At 38.9% G+C, this 18,477-nt stretch overlaps 1 protein-coding gene across 1 annotated transcript; it reads left to right on the top strand.

The window, feature by feature from the left end:
* Positions 1-2,497: 2,497 nt before the first annotated feature.
* Positions 2,498-4,657, top strand: LOC141588543 (disease resistance protein RGA2-like). Its single transcript, XM_074409979.1, has one exon. The coding sequence runs from the start codon at positions 2,498-2,500 to the stop codon at positions 4,655-4,657; it is 2,160 nt and encodes a 719-aa protein (XP_074266080.1).
* The last annotated feature ends 13,820 nt before the right edge of the window (positions 4,658-18,477 follow it).

Below are 18,477 nucleotides of genomic sequence, written 5' to 3'. Positions count from 1 at the left end.
GAAGACCAACCACGGATGGGCTCACTTCAAAGGATCAGCGCGATGGGGAAGTACGAAGATTCCTCCGCCAAGAAATCCAACGGGCTCATGTACGTGGACTTGATGGTGAATGGGAAGCAAGCACGAGCCTTGATCGACTCGGGCGCCTCCCACAACTTTGTTACGAAAGAGAAAGCTGATCGGTTGAGGCTAGTTCTGCGGGATGCTAACAGCTGCCTGAAGCCGGTCAATGGGAAGATGAGACGCGTCCAAGGAGTGGCTAAGAAGGTCGCGGTCCAAGTGGGTGAGTGGGCAGGGGAGCTCGACTTCACCACCGTTCCTCTGGATGACTTCAAGTTAGTACTCGGGATGCAGTTCTTTCAGAAAGCATTGGTGGTATTGAAACCGAGTGACGGATCGATGCTACTAATGGGGTCTATCGTAGTGAAGACGGTAGGCAGTGACGAAGACAAGAGGCAACATCAAATTTCGGCTATGAGGGTGATACCGATGCCGAAACAAGGGATGCGACCTTGGAGAATGCCTAAAGGTTCGGTGGAGCCGAGGGCGAACAAGACCCAGGCTAACTACGATGCTAAGTGGCCTGGGGGACGAAAGAAGAGCCTACCCCACCGAGGAGTAGACAATGAGGGCCGAGATGCCCAAAGAAGTAGGCCTCGTACCATCGTGGGCCGCGTCGATGTCTTTGAATCGACGTCCTGGTTTGCGGGTCGATCGACCCGGAGATAAGGCCTCGTACCATCAGGGCGCGTCGATGTCTTTGAATCGACGTCTGTTTTGCGGGTCGGTCGACCCAAGAGAGAAGGCCTCGTACCATCGGGGGCCGCGCCGAAATGCCGATTCGGCGTCCCGGAGATCTCACATTCCCTTGAATGCGGTCTTGAAGTGACGAGAGACAAGATGAAGGTCCGTTGGGGCCGATGCTTGAAGGAATCCCGAGAGAGGACTTTTCAAGCAGCGGCAAAGTGGACGTTCCCGAGAGACAAGGAGCACGTGGTGAACTTGGAGAACATGATGTTCGGCATCTTTTATGTCAAGGAACTCCAGCCTATCCTTGAGGGGACGAAGAGGCCAATCATTGTTTGGGACGAAGCGCACATTCAAGCCGAGTTGTACAAGCCAATCCCCAACACTGCATGGACAGTCAGAGCTCACCGAGGATGTCTCACTGAAGCACCATTCAAGATTTTTTGTGTTGCCGAGGGTGGCAACAGATTAGGTGGGGGAGAGTGTGACGATCCGCACACTTGAACCCTTAGATTTATTTATGCTTATGTAATTTCATTTCCCTTGTACATTTGTAGTAAGTATTTTCTTAGTAGTTTTAGAATAGGTTTCCATAAATAGGTATATCGCTATTCTGAACTAAACTTGTAAAATCAATGTTTCCTGCTACCAGGATGTAACTATCATATTTCCCTCTTTAGGGAGTACTAGTGAATGAAAATCTACTTCCTACCTTTTGCCTTCGTATTGCTTGTTGTTGCTTTGTTGTGAACGACTCTTAGCCTTCACTTTACTAACAAGCCGTGTTTGTGGGATCGACACTAGGATCCCGACTCACACCCCGAGACCCGAGTATCGTGCTAGTGGGCGATCCCTCACTAGTACGAAGATCCTTGTCGCTTGCATCTTGCCTTGAGACGGGCAAAGGTGCGCGCCACGGTCCGGCAAAAGTAGCGGACCGTGACACAATGCCACCCGAGGATGAAGACTCTGAAAGTGACAAATAAGACTACTTCCTAATTGAACAGTAGCCTTGAACCCTTCAATCCTTCAATCTTTATTACAAAGATGTCACCTCTTCATCATTTTACCCATAGTGGGACGAAACTTGCATGTACAAGTTTTTAGATCTTCGCCAATGTACTGTCAAGCAGGCACGGGTATGATATCTGATAGATAGACCATCTCAACCAAAACCTTAAGGTGATGTTGAGGCCCAACTATTATAAATATTCTTATTAATATCTGGCACCACCGTACTATTGATATAAACTGTCAAGATCTGCTTGTTTATGAAATCGTGTAGAATTTTGTTTATGATCGATAATTTCGCTGTCTGAAAACTCTGACGGCTGACCAAGCTCATTCACAAGTTGCTCTTAGTGTTTACTTGGTATACAGGCATATGCCCAGAAATATTCTTGGTATTAAAAATGTACCACAGAACCTATCAAACATGGGAAAGATTGTATACCCTTGTTTTGAATAGGCCAAAGGCATGCCGATGTAGGAGTGGGACATTGAGAGACAGATAAGCCTGTAGGAGTGAAAATCTATTATGAATATTTCAACTGTCCTTTTATTCACCAAGTGTGCTAGTGGCTGAGTTCCCCAGCACTCTTTGAGCTTAAGTCTATTCAAAGTCTACGACTTTTGGGTTTCTATAAGTAGATGCAAGTCTCTACTCAATCTGTTTACCCACAAATCTTCAACCTTCAAGTAAAACAACTACGCATACATTCACAAAAAAAGAAAGTGAAAAAAAGGAAGTATGGCTGAAGCAATATTGTTTAACGTTGCTCAGTCACTTCTTACTAATTTAGGCTCGAGAGCATTAAATGAGGTTGCATCTACATGGGGCATTAAAACCCATCTAGCAAAATTGAAAAACACAATAAATACAATCAAAGATGTCATGTTGGATGCTGAGGAAAGACAGGTTGAGAGCCACACCGTGCGTGGTTGGCTTGACGGGCTTAGACCTGTTGTGTTTGCTGCAGATGACTTGTTTGACAAGTCTGCAACAATTGCATCGCAAAGAGCAGCCATGGGCAGTAACCGTATATCTAAAGAGGTACTCAATTTCTTTTCTCACTCCAACCAAATTGCTTTTGCCTTCAATATTTCTCGCAAGATTAAAAAGATTAGGGAAGAGCTTGATGACATAGTCAAAGACAGCTCTGAATTTGCCTTTGTGTTACGCCCTCATGAGGAAAACGAGGAACGAAGGCTTAGTAGGCAAATGAGAGATCAAACTCACTCCTTTGTAGCTGTAGACGAAGTTATTGGTAGAGAGGATGATAGAGAGGCCATCATAGATATTTTGATGGTCTCCCATGCTGGTCAAGAGCAGCGACTAGCTATTATCCCTATTGTAGGAATTGGAGGTTTGGGGAAGACAACTTTAGCTCAACTATTGTATAATGATGAACGGGTTGAAAAGAACTTTGAGTTGAAGTTATGGGTTTGTGTGTCGGAAGTCTTTGATGTGAAAGAAACCATAAAGAAGATTCTCATGTCAGCAACGAATACCAAGTCTCAGAATTTAGAGATGGACCAGTTGCAAGGCCAATTAAGGAAAGAAATTGGGGGAAAGAAATATTTACTTGTGCTGGATGATGTGTGGAATGAGAATCCTGAGCAATGGCTCAATCTGAAGGCACTTTTGATGGTTGGCGGAGAGGGAAGCAAGGTATTGGTAACTACACGATCAAGAAAGGTGGCAGATATCATGGCCAATGTTCAAGCTTATGAATTAAATGGCCTTTCTAAAGAGAAGGCGTGGACATTATTTGAAAAGATGGCATTTGAGGCTGGAGAATCTCAAAAGAAACCGCAATTGGTGAAATTAGGTAAAGAGATTGTGAAGAAGTGTGTAGCTGTTCCATTAGCTTTAAGAACTTTAGGAACTCTCTTACGTGGAGAAGAAGAGTGGAAGTGGATTTCAATTGCTGGAACTAGCTTTGTGAATTTGCCAGACAAGCAAAACAGCATTATGGCTATTCTAAAGCTCAGCTACCATCACTTGCTGTCTCCGTTAAAGAACTGTTTTGCTTATTGTGCATTGTTTCCTAAGGATTATGAATTTGAGACAGAAATGCTGATTGATCTTTGGATGGCGGAGGGCTTTCTTGTTCCATCTATTAAAACTCAAGGTTTAGAGGAACTTGGTCATGAGTATTTAATGTTATTTTTACAAAGGGGCTTCTTCCAAGATATAAAAAGAGATAAATGGGGGAGCATTTTTAGTGTCAAAATGCACGACTTAATGCATGATTTGGCCCTAGAAGTAGCTGGAACCGAGACTCAGAGTAGAGTGGCAGAATTCCAGAACGGGGACTTCAATACCAGAATCCGTCACTTGTCCTTTGATTATGATAGTATTGACTCATGCGAAATCCCAAGTTGCATGCTAGACGCGAAGCAATTGAGGACATTTCTATTGCCTGAGCAACATAGAGCCGGATCAGATTTCAACAAGGCTATTCTTCAACAGTTATTTTCAAACTTCAGGTGCTTGCGGGTGTTGGATCTCCATAAACGTGGGGTCAAGACTCTACCCAAATCCATTGGTAAGTTGATTCATTTAAGGTACCTTAATCTCTCAATGAACCCTATAGAAGAACTTCCACATTCCGTCACAGGACTCTATAATTTGCAGACATTGAGTCTGTACAAGTGTAATGAGCTTAAAGCATTACCTAACGATATTAGAAAACTTACTAATCTTAGAAGCCTCAATGTTCAGTTCTGCGATTCTATAACCCACATGTCAGCTGGCCTCACAAAATTGACTTCTCTTCGTAAATTACCCTGGTTTATAGTGAAATGTGATAAATCTAAATCATTTATGCGCAATTCTAACACTGCCCAGTTAAGGGATTTGAAGACCCTTAACAACCTAAGTGGATCTTTGGAAATGAAGTGTTGAGTTTATGGATTCAAGTACCTAAGAGGGGGAGGGGGTGAATTAGGTACTCTTTTAAAAATTTTAACTTCAACTTTATTGGATTAAAGTAAGTTAAATGAACAAAAGAGATTTAGAGGATACTTTGAATAATATTGAAAGATTGAACAAGTATCTCAATGAATGTTTCTTTGAAGTATGAAAGCAACAATCGTTCGATCGTATCTATTTGTCTCGGTTTGTGAAGTATGACTGCAGACCAAATGCGACAAAGATGATGAATCACATTTCTAAGTTTAAGCGAAACAAAACAAACAAACAAAGTAAAAAGGAGCGGAAATAAAGTAAGAACAATGAACACGAGATTTTTGAATTGGTTCGGCAAATACTCAAGTGCCTACGTCCAATCTACCTTTTTATTACTTTCCTTTAGTGATCTACTCCGACAACTAAAAGACCCTTGTAATAAAAGACGCCAACCTACTCCGGTTGCAAAGCTAGTACAAGAACTACTCCGTTCTTATGACAAGCTAACTCGCAATCTACTCCGATTGCCAAGAGTTAAAGGACTACTCCGTCCTAGAACTCAACAACTCGCAACCTACTCCGGTTGCTAACTCACAACCTACTCCGGTTGTCAAGAGTTAAAGACTACTCCGTCCTAAACTCTACTAACACACTTAAAATGTAAAGGATCAAGTTTCCACTAACACATTCTTAACAAAGAATAGAGGTGGACAACTTTTACAAGATCAACACTTTTAAGCAAGAGAGTTTAGTATAGAAAAGCAACAAAGGGCCACGATCGTAGAAAACTGAAAGACACTTGAAGACTTTTAAAAGGATTTTGCAAGAGACACGATTTTAATCTTTAAAACACTTTGCAAAACATGAAAGAATTAATTCGAAAAGTCTTGGAGATTTAATGAGGAGGATGCACGGTTTATATAGAGGAGGTGAGTGAAGGGGTTGCTAGGGTTTTGAAGGGTCAAAGACCTCACATGTGAAGGACAATAGCAACCACCTAATAACTTGCACCAAAAAGGAGTCTTTTGCAAAGGTAAGAATAGAGAAAGAAGGTTTGAAAGACAACCTTAAATGCTCATGCAATTTCAGAAAACAAAGGATGTGAGACAAGTCACATGATGACAAGTTAACACCAATGTGGCAAAAAGCACTTTTTGTTTTCTTAAAAACCAAAGGATTGAATTTGCATAAAGAGGAAATATTTTGAATAATTCAAACCACTCTTTATTGGATACTACCTCCTTAATAAAATCAGATTTTTATCTTTGAAAATAAGAGTCACGTGAAAGCATTTGAAAGATAAAAAGGAAGCTTCAAGTTTTACGAGTTGTGGCCTAGTCCACTCAAATTTTTGCTTGTTGAAGCAACAACTCATCCTGGATCATTTCTATTACTCGCTATACTTAACTTTCTCACTTGTACATTAGATGACACACGACTAATTACAATGGGATTAATAACAACTTCAACACTTCTTAATCCAAGCTTGATTACATCATTAATCCTGAAAAGGTAAACTAAGATAACACAAATCAAATGGGCATGTTATCATCAACATAAGGAACCCAACAAATTTCCCCTTTGATGATGACAAGCCCCAAACGAATGTATAAGCAATGTAAACACCTTGATTCAAGATTTTTAACAAGCAAGATCAAATGATAGAGAAGGGACAATATTACCTTACCAAGGGCAAAAGCTAGAATCAAACTATCAAGACAATTTTACATTGCCCCAAACAAGAGTCAAGCTAAGAAGGTTAGACAAGCCATTAGTTTAATCAATAAGCAAGGAGATTCAAAGCATGAGTTTACCTTTTCCCCCTCTTGACATCATCAAAAGGATAGGGATGTCACAAGCATTAGAGTGCAGATTTTTCATAAGAAAACACAAAAAGACACATGTAGATGTGACAAGGTAACAAGGTCAACATAAACAAGGATTAGGCATAGGCTAATCAAGGTTCAACATAGCTAAACAAAGTTTAAAGTACACCACCAAGCATCAAAATAACAAGTAAAGAAAATAGTCTTAGATGGGCACAAACAAGGTGGGACAAAAGATGTAAGGCAAAAGACAAGTTTGATTATGGGCAAATTTAGGGTGCGGAAGTTTGGTCATCATTTTTGAGGATAATGAAGAGGATTGAAAAAGGTGGAGGTTTGACAATGAAGGGCGAGTCACGGTCATCTCAATCATTGCATTGGATTTTGTTATATTGAAACCACCAAGGTATGCATCGATATACCTTCTCAACATATGATGAAAGAGCATCAACTTCTCATATTTTCCTTAGTACACGACATGTGATGGGGGAACATCAACTTCTTATATGTTGCTCTCATTTCATGAAAATTCTTGACAAATTTGATCTTGACCTTTGAGCATAGCAACAAATGGCATACACTCGCGTGACTTCCTTTCTATTTCTTCCAAATTTTTTATTTACTTCTTTTCTCAAGACCCTCAATTGCATCTATCTTGTTTCCAATAAGTACAATCACTTTGACATTTCGCATATTGCCTTCCCTTTTTTTTTTTTTTTTTTTTTTTTTTTTTTTAACCAACTTCAATTTTCAATTTCATCTATCTCCGTTTTTCTAACCAACTTCCCGATCATCTCTTGATGCACATGTAGAACATGTAGTTGTTTGGTTCTTTGTTTCACATAGACCTTTGCGACGATGAAGTAGCTTTCTCCTTTCTTTTGTTAGCTTTCTTTGCCGGAATCGGATCTAACTGAGTAGACTTAGTCGGATCCTCATTCAAATCAATTGGAGTTTCTTCAATTTCATCGATATTCACAGTCACGGTCTCGGTGGAGGAGCTTGGGACAGTGGTGAGAGGTCATTTTCACGGGTTTGATGGGTATAGGGGTATTGAATGACGTCTTGACCATGGAGGGTTAAAGGGTAGGTTAAATGGAGGGATTTGGGAGATGAAGGGATAAGTGGGTTGTGAGATTTCGGTGGGTTGAGGGAGTTTGGACGGTGGGTTGTAGGTAGGAAGTGGCCCAATAAGTGTGGTAAGTGAGGTAGTTGGCCCAATCTTGAACATATTTAATTACTCGAAATAAAAACGCAAGGTAGCATATTTTAAACATAAATTTAGATATGAGGTTGAGTGATTACCGACTCACAAATACGGTGTCAATTTTTGGTCTAAATATGATGTCAATGCACTTAGAACACTTAATGACATATATCCAATTTTAATTTAATCAATTAAGGAAATTTGCAAAACTCACACCAAAAATCACAAACAATTAATTAACCCAATTTCTAGTCTAAATTTCTCAAAATGTTCTCTTGCAAGTGGCTTAGTAAAAATATCGGCAATTTGATTTTCGGTCTTGCAAAAGATAAGTTTAATATGTCCTTTTTCCACATGATCTCGAATAAAATGGTGACGAATATCAATATGTTTGGTTTTAGAGTGTTGAATAGGATTTTTGGAAATATTTATTGCACTCGTATTATCACACATTAAAGGAATGGAGTCAAAAATAATACCAAAATTCAAGAGTTGTTGTTTTACCCAAAGGAGTTGAGAACAACAATGTGCCGCACTAACGTACTCACTTTCGACCGTAGAAAGAGCTACCGTGTTTTGTTTCTTTGAGGCCCAAGAAGTCAAGCAAGGACCCAAGAACGTTGCAATTCCGGAGGTACTCTTTCTATCCACCGTGCACCCCGCATAGTCCGCATCCGAAAAGCCTATAAGATCAAAAGGACAATATAAGGGGTACCATAGGTAAAGATTTTGTGTTCCAATCAAATACCGAAGAATTCGTTTAACGGCTTTGAAATGTGATTCTTTCGGATTTGCTTGGAACCTAGCACATAAACAAACACTAAAGAGAATGTCGGGACGACTTGCGGTCAAGTAAAGAAGTGAGCCTATCATACCTCTATACACCTTATCACTAACATTCTTACCGAGTTCATCTTTGTCCAATTTGGACCCGGCTACCATAGGTGTATCATGAGGCTTACCATTAGTCATCCCAAATTTCTTAAGCATTTCCTTAATATACTTTTGTTGATGGATCATGATTCCATCCTTTGATTGCTTAATTTGGAGCCCAAGGAAGAATCCTAGCTCACCCATCATGCTCATTTCAAACTCCGATTTCATTAGATCCGAAAAATATAAGTAAAGGAGTTCATTTATTGCACCAAATATAATGTCATCAACATATACTTGTACAACCAACAGTTCACCTGGATCGTTGCTTCAAGAACAATGTTTTGTCAACGGAGCCTCTTTTAAAACCATTTTCAATAAGAAATTTAGACAATCTATCATACCAACATCTTGGTGCTTGTTTTAAACCATAAAGAGCTTTGTCTAATTTGAAAACATGGTTAGGCAAGTCATTGTTCTCAAAACCCGGTGGTTGCTCTACAAAGACATCTTCTTCCAAATATCCATTTAAGAAAGCGGTTTTGGCATCCATTTGGAAGAGTTTAATGCCTTTGTGAGCCGCAAAAGCTATAAGCAATCGTATGGCCTCAAGTCTAGCTACCGGTGCATAGGTTTCATCGTAATCAATACCCTCTTGTTGGTTATAACCTTGCACCACTAGTCTAGCCTTGTTCCTTACAATTTCTCCCGAGTCATCAAACTTGTTGCGAAAGACCCACCTAGTACCAATGACGGTACGATTAGGCGGTCTAGGGACTAAGTGTCATACCTCATTTCTTTTGAATTGATTGAGCTCATCTTGCATGGCAAGCACCCAATCTGCATCGGTCAAGGCGATCACATTTGAAGGCTCAATTTGAGATAGGAAGGCATTATGAGCACAATACTCATTGAGGTGAGCGAGTTTGTTGACGGATGATCTTGTTCGAATTCCCGAGTTGAGATCACTTGTGAGATTAGTGAGTGGATGAGAGCTTTGATGTTTCCACTTCTTTGGAACAAAGGTTTCTTGTTCCCCCTCACCGCATCATCCACGGATCTGTTTCCATTGGCCTGGAAGGTTCTTTATCCTCACTTGTTTTGGTTTTCTTCAGTTCTGGAGGTAGAAGCAACAGTCGTTGGGTCTGTTGCTTCCAGAGAGGAATCAGAAGTACTACGTGTTCCCCCTGAGTTGTCTGCTCTCCTTTGATGGCGACAGTCTCTGTGTCTGTTGCAATTGATCTTTGGGAGCTTCTTCATCCGTGAACACGAAGTCTTTTCGAACAAGACCAATCTCAAATTCATCATCCTCATCCTCATCATCATCATCCATGTTTTGTACCTGTCCAAGCACACTAGATTCATCAAAAATGACATGGATGCTTTCTTCAATTAACAAGGTTCGTTTATTGTAAACTTTATAGGCCTTGCTATGATCGGAGTACCCAATAAATACTCCTTCATCACTTCGTGGATCGAACTTACCCAAATTGTTTTTACCATTGTTGTGAACAAAACATTTGCTTCCAAAACATCTAAAATATGAAATATTGGGTTTTCTTCCACGTAATGATTCATAGGGAGTTTTATTTAAAATACTCCTTATCATGACACGATTATAAATGTAGCAAGCGGTATTTACCGCTTCGGCTCAAAAGTTCTTAGGCAACTTACTAGTTAATAACATTGTTCTAGCCATTCCTTCAAGGGTTCTATTCATCCTTTCAACCACACCATTTTGTTGTGGGGTTCTAGGAGCCGAGAAGTTATGGTCTACACCATTGTCATCACAATAAGCACCAAATGATGAGTTTTCGAATTCGGTTCCATGATCGGTTCTCATTGAAACAAGTTTTAAACCAAGTTTATTTTGAATTTTCTTTAACCAAATTTGAAACTCATCAAATGTCTCATCCTTAGAGCTTAGGAAGAGTGCCCAAACAAACCTAGAGTAATCATCAACAATGACACACACATAACGACTACCACCTCTACTTCTAGTTCTCATTGGTCCACACAAGTCGATATGTAAAAGTTGCAAGGGTTGAGATGTACTCATAATTCTTTTGGATTTAAAGGAACTTTTAACATGTTTTCCTCTAGCACATTCATCACATACTTTATCAAAATCAAACTTTATATTAGGAATGTCTTCAACTAAGTCAAGTCTTTTAAGGGTATTAAGAGTTTTTGTACTAACATGACCAAACCTTTTATGCCATAACCAAGGATCATTGTTCATTACACTCATGCAAGACATGGTGTGACCGGATAGAGAGTTCAAATTAGTTAAATAAACATCTTTGACACGTCTTCCTTCGAGTATTAGTTCATTAGTAGTGGCATCAAAAATTCGACACATATTGGCACGAAATTCAACAACATTACCCTTATCACAAAGTTGAGAAATGCTAAGGAGATTATGTTTCAAACCTTTGACAAGCCGCACATTGTCGACACAAAGTAAGGATGACTTACCAACTTTTCCAATACCAATTACTTCACCTTTCTTGTTGTCACCAAACCTTACCGTGCCACCATCATACGCTTTAAGTGAGAGGAATTGGCTTCTATCACCCGTCATGTGACGAGAGCATCCACTATCCAAGTACCAATTGCGGCCGCCTCTTACCAAGCCCTACACAAGATTAGTTTTTGAGTTTAGGAACCCAAATGAATTTGGGTCCCTTTTTGTGATCAACATAACTTGTGGTGTCTTTCTTAATGTTCATTTCTTTTAATGTTTTGGTGTTCTTGTCAATGTCATGAAATCCTTTTTTACAAGTGTTGAGGACATGACCATTCTTACCACAATAATTGCAAATAATGTATTCGGGAAGACCAACATACTTTCTCCTTCTAAAAATCGCTTTAGGCTTCGGATGCAACAATCTGTCTGACTGTTCCATTTGAACCCCAAACCAGCAGTTTTGTTACATCTCTCGGTTTGATTTGTGAGGAATTTTAACACGGTTTGACTTCCTTCCCATTTTTCAGTGATATTCTTAGCACTAACAAGTTCATTGGTGAAGTCATTGACACGTGAGAGGAGATGCAAATTCTTTTCTTTTTCTCTCTTGAGTTCATCATTGTTAACACTTTCAATAGACAACCTTTTCTCAACTATGAAGTCATGGGTGTGATTATTGAGTTTAGACACGAGATACATGATTCGTTCTTTGGACTCTTCATATTTAGACGTCATCTCATCAAGACGTTTGTTTAGATCAACGAATTCATCGGATCTATGATGAGGAGAAGATCTAGAAGTGCTACATTCGGGCATACCTTTTTGAAGAAAAGTAAGCCTATCATGAAGGACTTCTATTTCATTCTTGAGACAAACAACCTCACCTTTTAGACAGGTGTTTTCATTTTCCAAACATTTAATCTTTTCATTTGACTTGTCTAAATCTTGGTCGAAGCAACAGCCTCGGACAATCGTTTCTTTTAGGTCTACAATCTCAACCACAAGGTCATCCAATTCATCTTTGAGAGCATCTTTGTCCTTCAAAAGGTCATCACGTTCCTTGGTTAGCAAGGAAACTTGCATCACCAAAGTGGTGTTGACATTTTCAAGGTCAGAGACATCCGTGGGTGTCGACCTAAGACGCTCTAGTTCTTTAGTCAAATGTTTGTTTAACTTGTTGACTCTTTTAACTTCATTATATGCCTCGGAGGTGACGGTGACACTGCTTGTCTGTTGCTTTCAATTCATTTTTAAGGTTAAAGTTTTCTTGAGCAATTTCTTCAATTTCGTCTTGCATGACATCAAGCTTATCATTTTGTGAACGACACTTATCAAAGAGTTTGTCAAGAAGCTTACATACCTTTTCTTTGGAGTAAGATCTAACCTTGGCTTTTAGATGTTTTACCTCATTGTCGGAGTCCGAGTCGGAATCATCGGGGTGAGCCATGAGACATCTAAGATGTTCAATTTTGGAAGTTTTTGAGACTTTGTCCTTGAGATGACTTGTAAGACACATTTTAGACTCTAGTTGCTCCTCGATGATTTCCTCATCTTCCTCGGAGTCGGACATTCCCCAAATTACGGTCATGACTCTATGTTTGTAGTCCCTTTTAACTTTATCTCGTTTTTCCTTTGATTCGATTTCATCCCACTTGGGACATTCTTTAACTTGGTGAGTTTTATCACCACACTTAAAGCATCCCACGGTGGAACTAGGTCGTTTCCTAGGAAAACGTTTTTTCGAGTAATTATTATTGAACTTTCTATTTTCTAGATCATTGACCAACCCAACTAGATTCCTTGAGAACATAGCAAACTCGTCTTCCCCCTCGTCTTCTCCATCGCTTGGAGAGGACGTGAGAGCGAGACTCCTTCCCTTTGAAGACTCACTAGAATGCTTATCGAGATTGAACTCGTGAGCCATTAGTGATCCCATTAGTTCATGAGGAGATAGGGTTGACAAATCTTTGGCTTCCTCTATAGCGGTAACTTTGGGTTGCCACTTAGAGGTTAGACTACGAAGGATTTTTCGAATGATGTCCTCGGACTCGAAATTCCTTCCTAGACTTTTAAGCTCATTAATAATACAAGAAAAACGTGAAGAGAAACTATTTATGGACTCGTCCTTTGACATTCTAAACATCTCATATTGTTGCATGAGAAGGTCAATACGGTGTTTTCTTACTTGGGACGTCCCTTCATGGGCAAGTACAAGGGAATCCCAAATAGATTTTGCCGTAGGACATCCGGAGATTCGACTAACTTCCCCCTCACCAACACAACGTTGAAGAATCGACATTGCTTTGGAGTTCTTTTCGGCAAGTTTGAAATCATTTTCATTGTAATTTCTTTCCTCTTTAGTTTTGGTGAAACCGGTTAACATATCGGTTTCCACAATAAAAAGAGGTCCATTTTGGATGATGTTCCAACATTGATAATCGATACTTTTGATGTAATGTTCCATTTTGAGTTTCCACCATCCAAAATTCGAACCGGTAAAGACCGGGATCTTGGAGTGTTTCTCGGAATCCATTACCCACGAATCAAACTCTAAGGCGGTTAGCCTCGATCAAGAGCACGAGGCTCTGATACCAATTGTTGAGTTTATGGATTCAAGTACCTAAGAGGGGGAGGGGGTGAATTAGGTACTCTTTTAAAAATTTTAACTTCAACTTTATTGGATTAAAGTAAGTTAAATGAACAAAAGAGATTTAGAGGATACTTTGAATAATATTGAAAGATTGAACAAGTATCTCAATGAATGTTTGTTTGAAGTATGAAAGCAACAATCGTTCGATTTGTATCTATTTGTCTCGGTTTGTGAAGTATGACTGCAGACCAAATGCGACAAGATGATGATGAATCACTTCTAAGTTTAAGCGAAACAAAACAAACAAACAAAGTAAAAAGGAGCGGAAATAAAGTAAGAACAATGAACACGAGATTTTTGAATTGGTTCGGCAAATACTCAAGTGCCTACGTCCAATCTACCTTTTTATTACTTTCCTTTAGTGATCTACTCCGACAACTAAAAGACCCTTGTAATAAAAGACGCCAACCTACTCCGGTTGCAAAGCTAGTACAAGAACTACTCCGTTCTTATGACAAGCTAACTCGCAATCTACTCCGATTGCCAAGAGTTAAAGGACTACTCCGTCCTAGAACTCAACAACTCGCAACCTACTCCGGTTGCTAACTCACAACCTACTCCGGTTGTCAAGAGTTAAAGACTACTCCGTCCTAAACTCTACTAACACACTTAAAATGTAAAGGATCAAGTTTCCACTAACACATTCTTAACAAAGAATAGAGGTGGACAACTTTTACAAGATCAACACTTTTAAGCAAGAGAGTTTAGTATAGAAAAGCAACAGTGGCCACGACTGTAGAAACTGAAAGACACTTGAAGACTTTTAAAAGGATTTTGCAAGAGACACGATTTTAATCTTTAAAACACTTTGCAAAACATGAAAGAATTAATTCGAAAAGTCTTGGAGATTTAATGAGGAGGATGCACGGTTTATATAGAGGAGGTGAGTGAAGGGGTTGCTAGGGTTTTGAAGGGTCAAAGACCTCACATGTGAAGGACAATAGCAACCACCTAATAACTTGCACCAAAAAGGAGTCTTTTGCAAAGGTAAGAATAGAGAAAGAAGGTTTGAAAGACAACCTTAAATGCTTCATGCAATTTGAAAAACAAAGGATGTGAGACAAGTCACATGATGACAAGTTAACACCAATGTGGCAAAAAGCACTTTTTGTTTTCTTAAAAACCAAAGGATTGAATTTGCATAAAGAGGAAATATTTTGAATAATTCAAACCACTCTTTATTGGATACTACCTCCTTAATAAAATCAGATTTTTATCTTTGAAAATAAGAGTCACGTGAAAGCATTTGAAAGATAAAAAGGAAGCTTCAAGTTTTACGAGTTGTGGCCTAGTCCACTCAAATTTGTTGCTTGTTGAAGCAATAAATATCCTGACTGTTTTATTACTCGCTTATACTTAACTTTCTCACTTGTACATTAGATGACACACGACTAATTACAATGGGATTAATAACAACTTCAACACTTCTTAATCCAAGCTTGATTACATCATTAATCCTGAAAAGGTAAATTAAGATAACACAAATCAAATGGGCATGTTATCATCAACATAAGGAACCCAACATGAAGTTTTTTAACTATTTGGAGGATCCTGCCTACGAAGCAAATGAAGCAAACTTAAATAGCAAACATGGGTTGACGGAGTTAGTTTTGGAGTTTATGGACGCTTCTGATGGTAGTATGGACCATGATGAGGCTATATTAGAAGGTTTAAAACCCCACCAAAATTTGAAGAAGTTATGTATAAATTGGTACATAGGTGAAAAGCTCCCGAGTTGGGCAATGAGAGAGTGTTTATCTAAGACACTTCCAAACCTAGTTGAGATCCTTCTTTACGATTGCAAAAATTGCCAAAAACTCCCTTCTTTTAGCCAACTCCCCTTCTTAAAACGTTTCTCTCTTAAATGTCTATATAGTGTGGAGTACATGGAAAACAGTGTACAGGGGTTTCATTTATCACAATCACCTCCCCAAATATTTTTTCCATCTCTTCAGAAACTTGAGCTGGGCTATATTGTTAATTTAAAAGGATGGTGGGAGAAAATAGAGGCGATAGATTACAATTATCCTGTGAATATGTCGAACCGGTCAAGTCAACAGAATGGTCAGAATCTTTTGTCACCGTCATTCTCTAAACTTGCGAAATTGGAAATAATTTCTTGCCCGTATCTAGAAACCTTTCCAGTTTGTCCAATTGTCGAGGAATTAACCCTATGGTCTGTCAACAAAAACCTTACTTTGTTAAAGGAACTAACAAGCTCCCAAGCTGGAGGTGATGTTGGGTCATCAGCAACCATATCCGACTACTGTCCAAAGCTGAAGACCTTGAGAGTGGATAAAGTTGAACACCTGATTTCATTGCCAGAAGAATGCTCAGGTCACATTACTTCACTGGAAATTAAGGACCGTGAGTTGCTTAGCACTTGCATACTCGAGAAAGTCTTCCAGCGTCTACCTTCTCTCACCTCTTTGACTTTTTCATCTTGTTTAAGTTTGACATCAAATTTTGAAGGGCTAGAACATCTCACTTCTCTGAGAAGTTTAGTTTTTATTAGCTGTGATAATTCAGCTCTCTCACAGAGCATTCGAGTCGACGATGGCATGCCATGGAAAGCCTTGAAAAATGTCCGTTCATTGGATATTCGTTACAATAATAACCTACGACATCTCCCTAGTCAGTTTCAACACCTTCCAAATCTTCGGAGTCTGATGCTACAATGGAATAGACATTTGGAGGCACTACCAGAATGGATTAGCTGCTTCTCATCTCTTGAATTTATGTTCTTGAATGGCTGTCCCAAGCTGACATGTCTGCCAGAAGGATTTGGTAAGCTCACTAACTTATGTGAACTCGGGATCGATAATTGTCCTGGATTAACAAAGAGATGTGCTGGCCCAACCGGTAGCGACTGGTCCAAGATTCAGCATATCCCACTTCTTTCTGTCCGAGAAGAGGACAAAACGATATACTATGTCTCTCGCACATAGTTGATACTACAGGGTAATACTCCGTAATTAGTTTTTCTCGTAATGATCTATGTATGGCTTTGACTGTATGAAGTATTCTGGAAGATTTGTTTTTGTGAACCCTGTGATTTAGTGGACGATATTTCCATTTCAGTTGGGTGCTGTTAAGTTTATTTCCCGTTGTCGCTTTTGCCAGAACATTTCCAACATTATCACTTGCTCTTCTTATTCACTTTCACTCTCTGATACTACAGGGTAAACCAGTTGAATTTTAGCTGTTTACTCCAACATTCAAAAGCGACAATCATGATAAGCAACCAACTTCACATTCTCCCCATAAATCAAAATGCAAAACCAATTTATGTGCAAAATAGAACTGAGTAAAATAATTTGAACAAGTAATTAGCAGTAGAGAATAAAAGTTCCTTTTTTCTTCCCTGAAAAAAATTTACAGGAACCATAGAAATTTTATGGTCTGATGAGCAGATATTGGTAATATTCTTTTCCTAATAAGATAATATAATTATCTCTAATAGAATGCACGAAACACCACCATAAAAAGAAAAACATGGGAGTTTTAATTCCAGAATATTTCACTAAGCTGTCTTTGACAGTAAAGCCAGCCAAAACATGTCACAAAACCTTGAGCAGTCAAGTTCGACACTCTGAAGATATCATTCAATCCTAATTTGGTAGCACCGCCAAACTGGATCAGTTGCGTATCGTCTCTTTTACACGTGGAATTGCATTTCTGTCTCAAGTTGACATGTCTGACTGAAGAATTTCGCAAGCTCACAAACTTATATGAATCGTGAATGTGGACTGTTCCAGACTAACAAACACAGTCGACGGCAACATCAGGTAGTGACTAGCCTAAGATTCAGCATATTCCACTATTTACTGTCAAAGAGAGCGGTCTTGATTAATGATGTATGATGTAGGTGTATCTATTAGTACTCTAAGCCCAGTTAGATAATCAAATAGTTAAGTAATTCTTCTGCAACATTGTAGGCTTGGATACTGGAAGTTAATGAGATTGTGGAAATAATTTATAAAATTTGTAACGATGTATCAGTCAGTACACTCAGTAGCAAGGAACTATGCCTGCTCATATTAGGCTTCAAGTGTTTGATAGTTTATATCCGTATGTGTTCCGAGTATCAGACTCGAGATTTCCAAAAATTTTATATTTATTTAGGAAAAATTACAATTTACCACCTATTATATTCCATTTTTTACAATTTACCACCTATTATGTTATACTCCCTCCATTCAACTCTACTTTGCAACTTTGGTTTTTACACGAATATTAAGGAACAGATTAAAAAAAGTATTAAAAGTACATGGGGAAAGAGAAAGAAGAGGTTAAAAATATTAAAAAAACGTAAAGGTCGGGTTTTATGGTGGGTTAGTGTGGGTTATGGAGTGACATTTTTTGTAAATAAAGATTTTCAATAAGGATAGAATTGTCATTTTTTTAGCCAAATAAGAAAACCTGTAAAGTGGAGTTGAATGGACGGAAATGGAATACATGTAAAGTGGAGTTGAATGGAGGGAGTATTTTACAAATAACCACCTAACTTTCATGTTCATCACCACCATTCTCACTTATTTTACATTCTAGTGACGGTTTTGTGTAACTACCGACTCAACTTCATTTTATCGTCTTACGTTAATTTGCATTGACTAATATACCCTTACACCCTGCATTACATTACATATACTTTTTTTTAGGGTTATTTAATGATAATACTATGAACTATTAGGGTCCTTCTCAAAATACTCCATACTTTACTTTAACTAGCAATACACCCAACTTTTACACCCCTCCTCTTTTAATGAAACAAGTAGAAGGGTTACCGGT

Source organism: Silene latifolia, chromosome 6 (assembly GCF_048544455.1).
Source record: "Silene latifolia isolate original U9 population chromosome 6, ASM4854445v1, whole genome shotgun sequence".
Classification (NCBI taxonomy): domain Eukaryota; kingdom Viridiplantae; phylum Streptophyta; class Magnoliopsida; order Caryophyllales; family Caryophyllaceae; genus Silene; species Silene latifolia.
Note: the sequence above shows the minus strand (reverse complement) of the source record. Positions and strands in the feature narration are given on the sequence as shown.

What these genes read in the sequence shown, in the direction of transcription:
- LOC141588543 (XM_074409979.1), top strand. Translation starts at nt 2,498, where the DNA reads ATGGCTGAAGCAATATTGTTTAACGTTGCTCAGTCACTTCTTACTAAT.